The sequence below is a fragment of the Aotus nancymaae genome, unplaced genomic scaffold, assembly GCF_030222135.1.
Source record: "Aotus nancymaae isolate 86718 unplaced genomic scaffold, 86718_ANA_hifiasm-v0.15.2.pri h1tg000033l, whole genome shotgun sequence".
NCBI lineage: Eukaryota > Metazoa > Chordata > Mammalia > Primates > Aotidae > Aotus > Aotus nancymaae.
The window spans coordinates 53,107,182-53,122,756 of NW_026988447.1; the positions used below are offsets into that span (position 1 = coordinate 53,107,182).

General features: G+C 40.6%; 1 protein-coding gene across 11 annotated transcripts in view; it reads right to left on the reverse strand.

The window, feature by feature from the left end:
* Positions 1-15,575, reverse strand: part of ALPK1 (alpha kinase 1) — a 157,271-nt gene that overhangs the window by 52,894 nt on the left and 88,802 nt on the right. For 9 of the 11 annotated variants that reach the window (XM_064383990.1, XM_021676391.2, XM_064383989.1 and 6 more), the window contains one exon: positions 14,564-14,718. In XM_064383990.1, coding sequence (XP_064240060.1) covers positions 14,564-14,718 — 155 coding nt within the window. Of the gene's footprint in view, positions 1-14,563; positions 14,719-15,575 lie in introns of those variants that run through there. The other 2 variants (XM_064383994.1, XM_064383995.1) reach the window with 2 other exon arrangements.

Below are 15,575 nucleotides of genomic sequence, written 5' to 3' on the forward strand. Positions count from 1 at the left end.
TGCTCTGCAACAGGTATTCTGAAAAATATCTATCAAATAACGAGGGCTGGAAATATTTTCTTCATTGTGATTTAGGTACTAAAAATAATATATTACATATTTTAAAACACACACATGAGAATTTTTTCTTTCTTTCTTAAGGAAACATGACAACTAAGAAAATTTTAACCTGTTTAAAAAATCTTCCAAATGAAGAGTTTGAGTGGATTTTTCACACCCCTTTGTTAAAAGAGTAATATCCTCTGATTAACTTGCAGAAACATGCAATGAATACTAGGGAAGGCAGAATTTTGCTAACTGCAGTTCAACAAATGATGCCTCATAACTGGTAGACGGATTGAAATGTGAGTGATGTGAATTCGTAATCATAGCTGACCATTTCTATTTGGGTCTATACATCTTTGACACATAATTTTTTCAACTGTGACAGTCATTAAAACCAAGCATTAAAATAAACAGTTCTAACTACATCTTCAAAGCAGAGGACTAAGCCAAGATTTTTAAAACTAAACATAGTAAATTACAATTTTAACATGAACAAAAAGGTTCTCATACCAATATTGCAACTTTAAAATTTGTTTTAAAATATTTATTTAATCTTTGTCTCATTCCTCTTAAATTTCTATTCTACAGAAATCTATATACATAGTAATGCACAGTACATGCATATCGTTAAATTTAAAAATGTATAACATGGTGCCTGTTTAAAAGTTTCTACTGATGAGATGAGCAATAAATATTTTTTAAAGACAATTGATTCAAATGGATAGAATCATGGTATAATAGCAAACTTCTTTTGTGTTGTACAAATATATTTAATGAAAGAAAGTACTGATTCAAAATCCATGAATCTGTCAAGCTTAAAAATTCTTGGGTTTTGCCCTTATTAGTGAGATAATTTTTCTTTATGAAGCAGGCAGGTGATTACACATGATGGAAGAGTGGGATGAAGGCATATCCCTACTGAACTATACTTGATGACGTGGCTTGGAAATGTCTCTCGGGCTCTCTGAGTCAATCATCTCATCTGCAAGATGGATATAATAAGTTTCACTTTGCAGGACTGTCATCAAGATTACATGCTGCGAAGAATATATCACATTGAATCATATGAAATTGTCGGTGTTTGACATTTGTTGCATACAAAGGTGACACTTTCATATGGTTCAACCTCATATAAACACTGTCAGATATATGGACATAATATTATTTCAGCTACTCATTTACTTAATGTATAAGATTTGGGAGGTGATGTTTTTCATATTTGCTGTCAGAAAGGAATGAACACATCCCTAGAATTTATTTTCTGCAGGTCATCACTTTCTTTTGACTGGCCAACACTTGAACCTGTTCATTTTCTGCCAGCATTTTGAGCTGGGTTGCTCAGCCCATTTGTCTTAGTCAAATCAACTCCTTCAGGACTTGGCTCAGCCTTCAGGCCTCATTACGGGGAGACATGAAATTCATGCCATAGATTTAGTCTCATCAAAGGGATAACTTGCATGCCTGATTCTGTGGCAACCAAAGTTTCTTGGTAGAATTTTAAGGACAAGCCACTATTTTAATTTATCTTCCATTGAAACTTGAAAGTACTATATTAAAAGGGCAGTTTTTGGCAGAGTTTTAGAGCAGGGTTTAAATCCTTGGTGATTTTAATCAGACTCTATCTTAAAGTCTGAAAATACATAGGCCTTGGGGCTAATATTTGTCCTCTCAAAGCTCCATTCTCTTGGCACCTAATTTTCACTTATTAAATAAAATTTATTTCTGAAGCATCCAAATTTTTTATCTGGCTTCTTTTCAAAACAGGAACTCTAATGTTCAGTGAAGGAAATTCAAGTTTTAAATGTTGATTATTAAAAATTATACAATTTCTGTTTTAATTAATTCTGCTCAGAATAAAATAGTCAAATCACATTAACAAAAAGGGGCAGAGGGGCAAGCTATGGGGCAGCAGAGAGAAAAGGAGCGCAACAAGGGCCAGGCTGCCCCAGCCCTACAACAGCCTGCCTAGCCAGGCAGTCATGTAGATTCAGGGAGAAAACACCACATTTAGGAGTAGGACACCTGGCTGCGGTGGTCCTGCCATTTTCACCGACTGGTTGTGTGACCCGAGACGAGCCTCTTCTCATTCTCTTTGGATTTGTTTCCCCTCCTACCCAACAATGGGCTTGAAATAGAGGACCTATGAATTTCTCTCCAGCTTTGATGTCCTATCATTTGATGGAGAAGTAACTTGTACTCAATGCCAATTATATATACAGTATATATATTTCACACGTGTATGTGTGTGTGTACACCATGCTAAAATTATCTAAAAAAAAAAACAGAAGAATAATGATACTCAGCTTATAGCAGGCCGCCAAGTGGGAAAAGGCTTGCAAAGAATAACATTGCATTTTAAATTCTTACTTTATTTGGTGAGAAGATGCATACCTGAGTTACTTAATTAATAACGTTAGGCTCTTCATTGTTAAGATGTGTGCACTTCAGTATTTATACTTGCTCTTAGAAAAGTGGTGAGAAATTTATGTTTTTGAACATTTAATCTTGTCTAGATTTAAGAACAACTGTTCAAGAATCCTCCTTTCTCTCTCTCTCTCTTCCCTTCCTTTATTATAATGGTAAGCAATGTTTATTGTAAAGAATCAAAAGAGTATAAAGAATAAAAGTAACTAGTATTCTCACCACTTTAATGAAAATGTTCACCTAAACTTATTTAGAAGATTTTCTTGTTGAGGATTAGTATCAGGTACTTTTGTAAGATCTACATGGTTTTCTAGTTTTTGTTTTGTGATTTTCTTTTCATTAGTTGAGATTTTTTCCTACCGCTCAAACTTAAGCAGAAAGGAATGCCAGCTTGCTATTCTGGAAAGATGTGTCGGTTGCATTGTGGAGAGAAGCTAGCAGACCACGGCAGCCTATTCGCCAATATACTTCTGGGTCTTCTCCTTCTGGGCACATGGTGGATTGTATTTCTTTGGCTTCTTGAAAAGAAGCGTGACCACATGGCTTCTCTTGGCCAATGGTCATATCTGTTAGATTAATTGCATTTAAAACCCAGCGTGCAATTCCTTATTTCTGCTTCCTCCTGCAATGGCAGTCAGCCATATTCTAGATGATAGGTATTTCGTCAATCCGGGCTCCTGAGGAGACTGACATAAACAGAGTCTTCCAGTGACCTGAGATGGACATGTAGCAAGACACTAGAATAAACCTTTTGCTTTCAGTCCCTGAATGTTTGTGTGTGTGTATGTGTGTGTGTGTTTTTTTTTTTTAATCTGTCTGTAGCATGACCTTCCCATTCTTACAGATACAGGGAATGTGACCACAGTTAGGGAAAGGAGTTGGATATAATTTAGGAAAGAAGGCCAAGTGCAGTGGTTCATGCCTGTAATCCCAGCACTTTGGGAGGCCTAGGCAGGTGGATTACTTGACCTCAGGAGTTTGAGATCAGCCCGGGAAGCATGGCAAAAACCCATATTTACAAAAAATTAAAAAATTAACCAGGCATGGTGACACGCACCTATGGTCCCATGGTCCCAGCTACTTGGGAGGCTGAAGTGGGAGACTGGCTTGAGCCTGGGAAGCAGAGGTTACAATGAGCCAAAATTGTACCACTGCACTGCACTGCAGCCTGGCAAAAGAGACAGACCTTGTCTCAAATAAATTAAATTACTTTTAATTGCAAAAACCCTAATTATATTTGCACTAGCCTAATAATAATAATATTCTAAGAAAGAGATGATATGCTCCGAACCAAATAGTCACAGTACGATTAGGGAAAGGAAGATGTATTTGAGAGACATCTAAGAAGATAATTATTAGAGTTTGGTAACAAATGAGATATGAGGGTTGGGGGGAAGATAAAGTCCAGGTCTTGGTTTGGGGAACTGGGTGGTTTGTAGTGCCATTTACCGACACGGTGATCACGGAGGGAGGATGAAGTTTGGTTGGTTGGAGGGAGAAGAGTTGAGAGACGCTGAGTTCACTTTTGGACCTATTGAATTTGAGATATCTGAGACATCCAAATGGAGATATTTAGTGGGCTTTTGACTGTACTATGGACCACAAACTGATGAAGTGGGAAGAGTGATATATTTTTTCCCAATCTATTTTCTCTAGTTACGTTTAAGAATAAAATAATTTGTTAGATAGCAGAGCTTATTCTTCGTTTCCTTTTAAAAATATTTTTGCTGGCCAGGCGTGGTAGCTCACGCCTGTAATCCCAGCACTTTGGTAGGCCGAGCAGGCGGCTCATGAGGTCAAGAGATCAAGACCATCCTGGTCAACATGGGGAAACCCTGTCTCTACTAAAAAATACAAAAATTAGCTGGGTGTGGTGGTGCGCACCTGTAGTCCTAGCTACTCGGGAGGCTGAGGCGGAAGAATTGTTTGAACCCAGGAAGCAGAGATTGCAGCGAACCGAGATTGCTCCACTGCACTCTAGCCTGGCGCCTGGTGAAAGAGCAAGACTCTGCCTCAAAAAAATAAAAAAATAGCATTTTTGTTGAAATAGTCCATTGAATAAATTCTGTTTTTTCCTTTGGATTGGGGTTTATTTTGCCTTCTGTTCTATAGAGACACAGGCTTGCATACTAAGAATCTAGAAGTCATTTGAGAGCTTTCTTGCTGCTTTGTCTTACACATATACACTTGGTATGTTAGTTTCCAGAGGTAGCCATAAACTGGGTGACTTAAAACAATATAGATATATCGTTCCTCACTTCTGGAGGCTGGAAGTCTGAAATCAAGGTGTCAGCGAGGTCATGCTCTTTCTAAGAGGAGTGTCTGTTCCATGCCTTTCATTTCGCTTCTGATGTTGCCAGCAACCCTTGTGCTCCTTGGCCTGGAGCGGCATAGATCCAATCTCTGCCTCTATCATCACAGCATTTGCCCTATGTCCCCAGGTCTTCTCACAAGGCCATCAGTCACATTGGCTTAAGGGCTCACCTACTCCAGTATGACCTCATTTTAACTTAATTAATTATATCTACAGTGACCCTATTTTCAAATAAAGTCACATTCTGAGGCACTGAGCGGTAAGACTTTAACGCATCTTTTGAGGGGGTAGGAAATTCAACCCCTGATACATGGTAAGACTGTGATAATCCTAAAATTTAATTGCCTTTAGTGACAAAGTTGTTTTAGCAGTTTTTGTCCATATCTTTTGTGACCTGCTGTTTGGCTGTAACACACAGACTCTTCCACATTTGTTGCTCTTCGCAGGTTGAGGGAGTAGCCCCTACCTTGTTCACAACGCAAAGGAAATCTTCCAATTGCTGAATGACAGAATGGCTCATAAATCTGCCTGGGACTGGCATGTGTCAGTTCCAGTTACATTTCATAGGCTAAGACAGGTCGTGAGGGCCAAGCCTAGCATCTCCATGGGAAGGTATATTCCTTTCAGAGGAAGGCATGCAAGTCACATGGCAACAGCAAATACATGGGAACAATAATACAATCTACCTCAGTCTAGCTCATTCCATGAATCATGATATCCCTCAGGTGGTTTTTCATGATGTCTCTTAGATATGCTTCCTCTTTCTGCTTCTCTCAAGCCTAACATTTACGCAGGACCTCACATGATCATTCTTTCCTTGGCAGTTCAGTGTACTCCCCAAACTCAGAAGCTCCCCACTCCAATTTATAATATGCACAACAAATAACATTATCTTCTTCAGGTGCTATTTCATTTCTATATCAGAAAGCATTTAAGGCATTTACTTAAATGCCTTCCGTCCCTGAGAGATACACAGGCATTATCCTCCTGATCATTACCCAGACAATTGTCTGGCTGTGGGCCACGCATGGGGCAGCCTCATATCTATACCACCACACATCCATATGAAACACCATGTTTTTCAAATAGCATTAATATTATTCCATCCATCCATCCATCCATCCATCCCTCCACTCATCCAAGGGTGTTCATTGAAGGTATGCATTTTAAGTGTCAGGGATATAATGGTGAACACAGATAAGGCCCTGTCCTCATGGAGCTTGTAGCTAGTGGGAGAGAGAGACAGGAATAAAAGAAACCCCATAAACAAATGTAAACTGCAACTTTGAAGAGCTCTACAAAAGTGGTGTCTCATAGCAAAGCCTATATCGGGGAATTTTGATTACTCACAGAGATCAGGGAAGGCTTGCTTCCCTGAAGAACTGAGACGTGAGCTGAGAAGGGAGAGATACGCAGAAATTAATCAGGCAAAGGAGGGAAGGAAGATTGTCTTGGGAATGGAGAACAGCCACGTGCTTGGAAGAATCCCGGTGAGACTGTGGACTGAAAAGAGGCCATGAGACGGAGATGGTGGAGCAGGGGCAGCCAAGGGAAGGACTGTGCCTCGCAGGGCCTGTGGGCCTCCTCACAGAGTTTTGCATTCCTAGGCATATTGGGGTGACAGACTAGAGTTGTAGTTTGCACAAACACCTCTGTGCATGGAGAAGAGATGTAGGGGATGGAGCAAGGAGGCTATGCAGGAAGCAGTGGCAGGAGCCCACGTGACACATAGCTGCAGCTGAAACAGGAGTAGTGATAGGCTGGAGGGGAAACTGGGGAGAGATTTAGAAAGTGAGACCTGCTAAGCTTGGTGATGGAGTAGGTATGTCAGGCAAGTGAGAGGAAGTTGACAAGAATGACCTTGAAGTTCCCAGCTTATGCTACTGGACCCTGAAAGAGGACCTTATCTGAGAGGAGGGAAGAGAAGGACTTTGAGTTCGAGCTATCTGTAAGACATCCAAGAGGCACACACCAGCCTCCCGTCCTGTGCTCTGTCTCAGGTAAAGGCATCACTGCCCTGCCCATCCTGAGACTGAAATCCTATCCTTAGTGCCCACCCTGACTGTCCAACCGGTCACCACATGCTGTTTGTTCTGCCTTTGACAAGTAGCTCAGCTCCCTTCCTCATACTCCATTTTCCTGATCAGCTATCTTATCTAGGGGACCTGAACAAAACACAATTGTTGCAGCCTCAGAAACACCAGGCATTTGGCTGGATCAGGGTTCTTTCTGAGACAAACTTAGGGTTTCAGATCATGGCAAGATCCAGAGGTTCCTGAAGTAGTCAGGGCAAGAGTAGGAATAATCAAGGCCCCTGGCCATGGCTGTGACCAACCTCTGGTATCTCAGCATCTTAAAAGCAAGCATAGACTGGGGACAGTGGCTCATGCCTGTAATGCCAGCACTTTGGGAGGCCGAGGCATGCAGATCACCTGAGGTCAGGAGTTAGAGAGTCAGCCTGACAAACATGGTGAAACTTTGTGGCTACTAAAAATACAAAATTAGCTGGGTGTGGTGGCTAACGCCTGTAATCCCAGCTACTCAGGAGGCTGAGGCAGGAGAATCACTTGAACCCAGGAGGTGGAGGTTGCAATGAGCCGAGATCGTTCAGCCTTCGCAACAAGAGCAAAACTCCCTCTCAAAAAAAAAAAAAGATACAAAAATTAGTTGGGCATGGTGGCAGGCAACTGTAATCCCAGCTACTCAGGAGGCTGAGGCAGGAGAATCGCTTGAACCCGGGGGTGGAAGTTGCAGTGAGCCGAGATGGCAGCATTACACCCCAGTCTGGGCGACAAGAGTGAAACTCCCTCTCAGAAAAAAAAAAAAAAAAAAAAAAAGCCAGCATGGCTCTCCTGAATGGAAAGAACAGAGCTGTCCATAGAAACACAGGGAATCCAAACTGTGACTTTCAACAAGTTAATTAACTTCTCTGAGCATTAATTTTCTTAATTGTGAAAAGGGAATTATAACATGTCTCTTTAAGACCATTCTGTGGTCATAGCTGAAAGAACACAGATTGAGCAACTACGACATATTAGGTCAACACATGGGAAGAACCATTCTAATGAGCAGGACTTTCACAAGGGTTGCCTTCTCTCTTCATTCTTGTAGTTTTCCAGGACATGCACTGGGTCTTCTATTTCTTCTACATTTCTCTCAGTGTTCTATCAAACGTCTGGCATATGCTGAATGAATGAATGCATAGTTTATCTTCACTTTGTGTATGTGTGTGTGTGTGTGTGTGTGTGTGTTTGCATTCTGATGAAAAAGATTTCTGCTATTAAAGCTCCAAAGCACATAAGATGAAAGATCCGCTTGAGAAGATCAGTTGCTGAAAGAATCATAATCCAAACAGCACCTGTTACTGCTTTTGAATTCTCTATTACTAATATAAAAACTAGCACCTAGAATAAATATTCTAAAATTAGTTTTTACATCTTTAACTGAGAGCTTATTTGTGGAGGGAATTTTATTGCTTCCATAACTTTGTTTAACTTGATATTTCATTTCCTAATACATTCATACTTCGGTTTCTTTTGCTAAAGTCTCTCCTCCACCCCCTGAGCTCACATTTTAGTCACACTAGGCATTTTTAAAGCATTTTTTTGCAATCTTGCGATGACTAACTCTTATATTTATTTATGTTTATTCATGTTTTAAATTTCACCCCGTCATATCTTAAGTAGTTCAAACATAAAAATATCCACAAGTCAAAGGCACCAAGAGAATATGAAGAGGCATATCAGAAAAAATATTCTGACTATGCAGCCATGAAAAGGAACGAGATCATGTCTGTTGCAAGAACAGAGATGGAGCTGGAGGCCGTGATCCTTAGCAAACTAACATAGGAACAGAAAACCAAATACCGCATGTTCTCACTTATAAGTGGGAGCTAAATGATAAGAACTCATGGACACTTGGAAGGGAACAAGACACACTGGGGCCTATCAGAAGGTAGATGATGGGAGGAGAGAGACGATCAGGAAAAGTAACTAATGGGTAATAGGCTTAGTACCTGAGTGATAAAATGCTCTGTACAGCAAACCCCTGTGACACAAGTTTACCTATGTAACAAACCTGCATGTGTACCCCTGAACTTAAAAGTTAAAAAAGTTCTTGGAACTAAATTGATCAAATGTATTCATCCACAGGGGTTTTCCATAGAATAGCATAAGGAAACAACTAAACACTTATTATTATTATTATTATTATTATTATTACGGTGTCTCTTCAAATCACTCCAAGGGGCTGGGTGTGGTGGCTCATGCCTGTAATCCCAGAACTTTGGGAGGCCAAGGCAGGTGGATCACTGATGTCGGGAGTTCGAGACCAGCCTGACCAACATGGTGAAACCCCTGTCTCTACTAAAAGTACAAAAATTAGCTGGGAGTGGTGACTCATGCCTGTAATCCCAGCTACTCGGGAGGTTGAGGTGGGAGAATCGCTTGAACCCAGGAGGCGGAGGTTGCAGTAAGCCGAGATCTCACCACTGCACTCCAGCCTGGGGGACAAGAACGAGACTTCATCTCAAAAAAACGAAAATCACTCCAAGGCACCACAGATATTTTCCAAAAATATTTACAGCATCAGGGCTATCAGATTACCCATTTTTCATGGTTGTAGAGTTGAAAAGGACATGGAAAAATAAATATCCTCCTTCTGAGCCTGCTTCACATCCTCAGACTGTGCTTGTAGTGCCAACCTACAAAAATTATCTCGTATCTCTGTGAGTGAGCATCACAGCACATCCAGGGCTGACTGAGAGCAGGTCCCTCCCTCCACAGAAATAGGCCAGTCTCCCTCCAGCATCAGGACCCCCAAAGCTGTGCAGGGGATGTTGAAACTCAGGGACCACCACACAGCTCTTGGCCTTGCAGCCCAATCTGTTCCCACTTGCAAATCCAAACACAGCCTTTACTCTACCTTTTGAAAGCTTTACTTTCAAATTTTCTTTTAATTCATTAGCCATTTTTTTGTTGTTGTTTAGAAGAGTAAAACCTACAGAAAAAAAAAAAATTTCCCAAGGTGGCATCCACACTGAGTCCTTCCCCGGTATCTCAGCAGCAAGTTAGCATTCTACGGGTTTTCCTAGCTAGCACGCCACCGCCATGGCCCAAAGCTGAGCTAAACAGAAGCTAACACTAAATGCCTTCAATACTTTTTGAAAAATCCATCAAAGGTTCTGCTGAATGATATTTATAAGGGCCTTACTGTTCTCTTTCACAGACTGAAATGCCCTTCTCCGACACTTGAAAAAAGTTGCTCATGCTTTTCATCTTTCCCTCTCAGAGTGTAAACATTGTTTTGAGTGAAAAGAGCTGAAGGAGCGCTTACTTTCCCTTGAAATTTTATTTTTAAATAAGAGAGGGAGAAAATCCTTTTTCTGACTAATACTAATAATACAGGTCAAAGTGTCAGGCGATATACAATTAAATGGAAAACAAAAAAGGTTCCCCCTCTCTTTCCCACAGTACAATGGCACTGGAATATAAATTACCGATGAAGATGAAATAATACTTCAAAGCCTGTAGGGCAGGGCAGCTCGGTGTTTACAAAGTATTTTCTACGGCACGATGAGACATTAAAGATGATGGTAACCCATGGACTCGAGGGTGTTGCTGAATAGACCGAAACTAGCATGAGGTAGGATTTTAGGTCCCTGTAGCCTGTGACCCCGTGATATGCTTTGTTTTACAAGGGCAGCTGCAGTTATCAACAGATGTTTCAGCAATAAATAATTGGTATCATCTCGGAAAAGACCCATCTACCTGGGGAGAGGGCATAATACCCAAAACACTGCCCAGCTATTACAGCCACATTAATCTCACATCTCTTCACGTTTCTCAGGGGGCGTACTGCAGGTGTTTCTTCTGGGAGAGCGCAGACAAACTCTCTCAAGTCAGCAAGCTTTGTGTGGAGTGTAAAGGAGGTTGGCCCCTGCCATAAATTTCTGTCTGTGGCCACACACCAAAGGAAAAGGGATTGGAGAGTCGGGGAGGAGGGGAGGAGAGCACTGGGGAGGGCGGAAATGGAAACACAGTGGAGACCAGAAAGCAAAACACAAAACATGTATCATTTTTCTTGGTTAAGTTCAGCCCAAGAGAATAACATTATAAATGACTCTTAATTTTACCAACTGGTGAACTGTGGAAAACAGTTGTTTCTGACTTGCCTTTTACTAAAGCATTCTGTGCTCAACTTCGATCTGTTATTTGTGGAATTAAAAACACAGTGTTTATGCTCTAAGTACAATGCTAATATTAAAAACAGAGGAGAAACATTGTACGGGAAGGATTCATTTCCAGGTAAAAAAAAAAATCATGAAAAGTTTATATTTATGAATAAACTCTAACAAGAGAGAAAACATGAAAAGACAAACTTGGTAACCTTTTTTAAGTGAGAGTGGAATTTCACAATTAGTTATTAAAATATGATCATCCAGCTCTGATAAACACTAACATTGAAATTGACCAGATTGAGATATAATGAAACAAAAACAAAGGATGGAATTTATTCAAACTATTTTTAATAATCTAAGATATTAAAAATAGAGAGACTTTCGGAAAGCCTGACTCACAGGGTGCTATGGTTCCCCATATTTACAAAACAGTGGTTTAAAAATTAAAAAATCATAAGTTGAACCATTATAAGTTGGGGATCTCCTGTATTACCATTATCATCCCTCTTTTATGAACAAGGACATTAAGGTGCAGAGAGATTAATTTGCCTAGGGGAGCAAATTAGACAAGTGTGCACTCGGGGTTTGGCACAATAGGAGAACATCCTAAAAGTCATTAGGAGGTGTGGGTGCTTAATTTATAGCTTGCTGGGCAAGCTAAAGAAAATGATGCTCAGAGTTCAAAAAGCTACCAGATTAAATTTATTAGAGACTAAAGACGGCCTAATAGATAGCCCGTTAGAGCTGCTACTGAGTGACCTTGTGAACTGGGCTCAAATTTCTTAAATTCCCTATGCCTCTATTTCTCCAGTTGTGAAATTTGTGTGGTACAGAGAGGCATAGCAGGAGGTATTGTAAGTGGGCTCTTAAAACAGTCTACCAACTATGAGCAGCTTGTTTTCCAACTCACATTAAACCCCCAATACAGCAAGACTTAAATGTTTAAAAACAAAAGTTTTTAAGCTAACGTCACTACCAGCTTTAAATGCAGGGGTGGAGGGGTCTGGTGATTGCAGGATGGAGCGAGGGGAGTAAAACCCCGGTTATAGTGATGTGCCACATCTCCAGCACTCAGCCTGTGTTCGTGTTCAAAAGTCAGGGAAACCTGCTAAACCGAAACCTCAAAGTAGGAGTCGCTCCCTCTGCGAGGTTGATTTGCTCTCGCCTTCCTTGGAAGGTTTGCAAAGGCCTCATATGCCATTAGGCTAATTCCACAAGGGAATTTTTGGAAAGGAGATTTTTTTCTTGGGTTGGTCTCCTACAGTCTTCTCACTGGATTCTCCCTACTTCTTACCTTACCCGTCTCCACTCTATCCCCATTCAGTCTCTCTGCCTTTCCCCTGTGCTCGTCACTCTACTTTTCCCTGCAGAGCAGTGGTTCTCAAACTTTAGCACAGATCCAGTAAAAGTGAAGAGTGGTCAGAGGGTCCACTGGAATCATCTGGAGGGCTTGTCTAATGCTGACTGCTGGACTCCCATCCTTAGGGTGTTTGATTCAGTAAGAGTTTTTGATTTAGGCCTAAGAATTTGAATTTCTGACCAGTTTTCAGGTGATGCTCATCTGTTGTCTGGAGGTCTCACATTCATAGCCACTGCTTTAGAGCTGCACTGTCCAATAAAATGGCAGCCCTGGCCACACGTGACTATTTACATAGAAATGAATAAAAAATAGATAAAATTAAAAATTCAGTTCTTCAGTCCCATTCACCACATTTCAAGTGCTCGAGAGCCATCTGTGGCTAGTGGCTACCATATTGAACAGCACAGCTGTAGAACATTTCCATCGTCATTGCAGAAAGTTTTACTGGATGGCCTACAGCTTGCTTTAGATACAATAAGCAGATCTCATGGCTTCTACCTGTGCTTTCAAGCTCTTCACCTGGTGCTTCCTGACGGAGAATTGGAGTTGGATGAAGGAGAAGGCTGTAAGTCATAATTTCACCACTTACTGGCCCGCTCCCCTAGGCAAATTAATCTCTCTGCACCTTAATGTCCTTGTTCATAAAAGAGGGATGATAATGGTAATACAGGAGATCCCCAACTTATAATGGTTCAACTTATGATTTTTTAATTTTACAATGGTGTGAAAGCAATATACATTTAGTAGAATACAACCATTCTGTTTTTCACTTTCAGCACAGTATTCACTAAATTACACAAAATATTCAATACTTTGTTATAAAATAGGCTTTGTATTAGATGATTTTGCCCTACTGTACACTAACGTAAGTGCTCTGAGCTTGCTTAAGGTAGGCTAAGCTAAGCTATGATGTTTAGTAGGTTAGGTATTAAATGCATTTTAATGTGTAATATTTTGACTTATTGTATTGCCAACTTATGATGAATTTATTGGGGGCAACTGCATTATAAGTCAAAGAGCATCTGAATCACTCTAAGGCATTTAGAATTAAATGCAATGATGCATGTGCAAGCACTTTGTAAACTCTATAGTGACATATAAGTTATAGCTATTATTTTATTCTACTTTTACACTGACACTGACCACATTTATTTAAAACCCCTGGCTCACCATTGCGTTCTTTTTAAGTATTCACTTTCCTTTACTTGCAATCCCCAGTCTGCTTAACCCGTTTTGTTTGTTTTTAAGAGGATGAGAGAGGTGGGGTTTTACTGTTTCTATTAAGTCTCTAACGATACTTTTGTGTGTCTATAGATCAGAGGTTCTTTCCTAGATTTTTGCTTGAATGGGCAAAGACAATGCCTATATATTTATTTTGGGATGACTCAAAAATACAATCTTATGTAAACCAATAAAGTAAAAATTTTAGGATGTTGCCATGCTTGAGATCATGCTGGAAATCATGCCTGATCTCCAGACGAATGTATTTTTTATTTGAGAAAAGATACATATAAACTAGCAATCTTTCTTCCTTGACAATCATCTGAGAGAATGTGGGTAAAAAGCAACACTATCAAAAAGGAAAATGGTACTCCCTATGTCGTCCCCAGAACCAGAGCCTGAATCCTGAGCTGCAATCTGAGTTCCTGTGCTACTCCTCAGGCCCTCTACTATCTGGCAGAGAGGTACCAGTTCAAGTAATTTCCGATAAATGAGTTGAGAAATAAGCACGTCAATGACTTTGACCTGATGCTTCCTGAACAGCCTTAATCTTCAGGATGTAAGAAAGTGAACAGGACCCTAAGTGGGACTCAGGGAAGGAATATGCCAGACTTCAATAGCTTAGACAGCAAGTCACGCTGATGAAACAATGGTGCATTTATTTTTTTAAGCTACCCAACTTTCAGAAAGTAGCATTTCAAGATTAAAATGCTGTGAGGAATGGTGAAATCAAACCTGCTTCTCTGGCCCACCAAGGATATTTCAAGATGACATGGTTCATGTTAGACCCTCTGACCACTCTTCACTTTTACTGGATTTGGCTTTACAACCAACACAAGATCTTATGGGCTAGCAATGCTTTTCAAACAGCTATTTCCCGTACATTAGTCAATCTGGCAGACTTGACCATAAGGATAGGGGGCTGTCTTGTGCTTCAAAGACATTTAATCTATTAGACCACTTAAAGTCTAAATGCCTCACTTAGGGATGTCAGAGGAACAGGTGGTGTGGCTCTTCCTACCAGTAACTGCTGCAACCCGGCGCCAATCACATCCTTCAGGTTTGTTTTGTCCTCTGGGCCCACGGCTTGTTTGTACTGCCACTTTTCAGGCACGAAGGGCCACTTCATTTCCTTTGCCTCCTGGATCAGGGTCCTTAACTCGCCGGGGAGTGAAGCTGAAAAGGTCAGAGTTCAGGTAAGGAAATTGCAGTCAAAGAAAAGGCTGTTGAGCTACCAATGTTATGATGAAGCACCTCAGTGGCAAAAAAAAAAAAAAAAAAAAGAGAGAGAAAAACCTTTTCCCTGCCTCTTGCTGGCTGGTCTAAGCTATTGGTTCTGACTCAAAGAATAACAATGAGGAGCTATCTGTCAGGAGTGGCTCTGGACTACTTTGCCCTACAGGTAAATTGGGGTAGTCAGGCATTAAGAAAGGTTTTTAGCAGGAAGCGAAGCACTTTAGTGACTATCTCTGCATGAAGAATCAGAGAAAGGAATGAAGGAAATATTATTTTCCCTGTAAAATGAGAAAGGGACTGAAATGGAATGGCATTTTGGGCTTGTGGCAGGTGGGTGATGCAGTGTTAATTTGTATAACCTCTTTTTGCTTCTCTAAGACTTCACTTTCTCACCCCTTCGATATGGGCTACATTTGAATACAGACAATAACTATGAAAAGCACAAATGAGATTTGAAATGGTGTAAATTAATTGTGAAATGGCCCTGCTTCACATTAGTAGATATATTAAATCTCTTAATGGGCACCAAATCTACTTAGAGTGGTTCATAATCTCCTATACAAACTTTGGAAACCCAAACAGCTTGGCAACCGGAAAGTGTTTCCTAAGTTTGGCACCCGAAACAGACTTGAATTGAATAGAGGGTATTTATAGTCCTGCTTAAGCACTCAGTGAGTTTGCTCAAAAGTTTTGCTGCAAAACTTTCTGTGTTTGACCACACTCCACCTTCTACTGAGGATGAATGTAATATACGGTACATGCACCATAAGACCCTCTCCTAACACTAGAAAAATTCT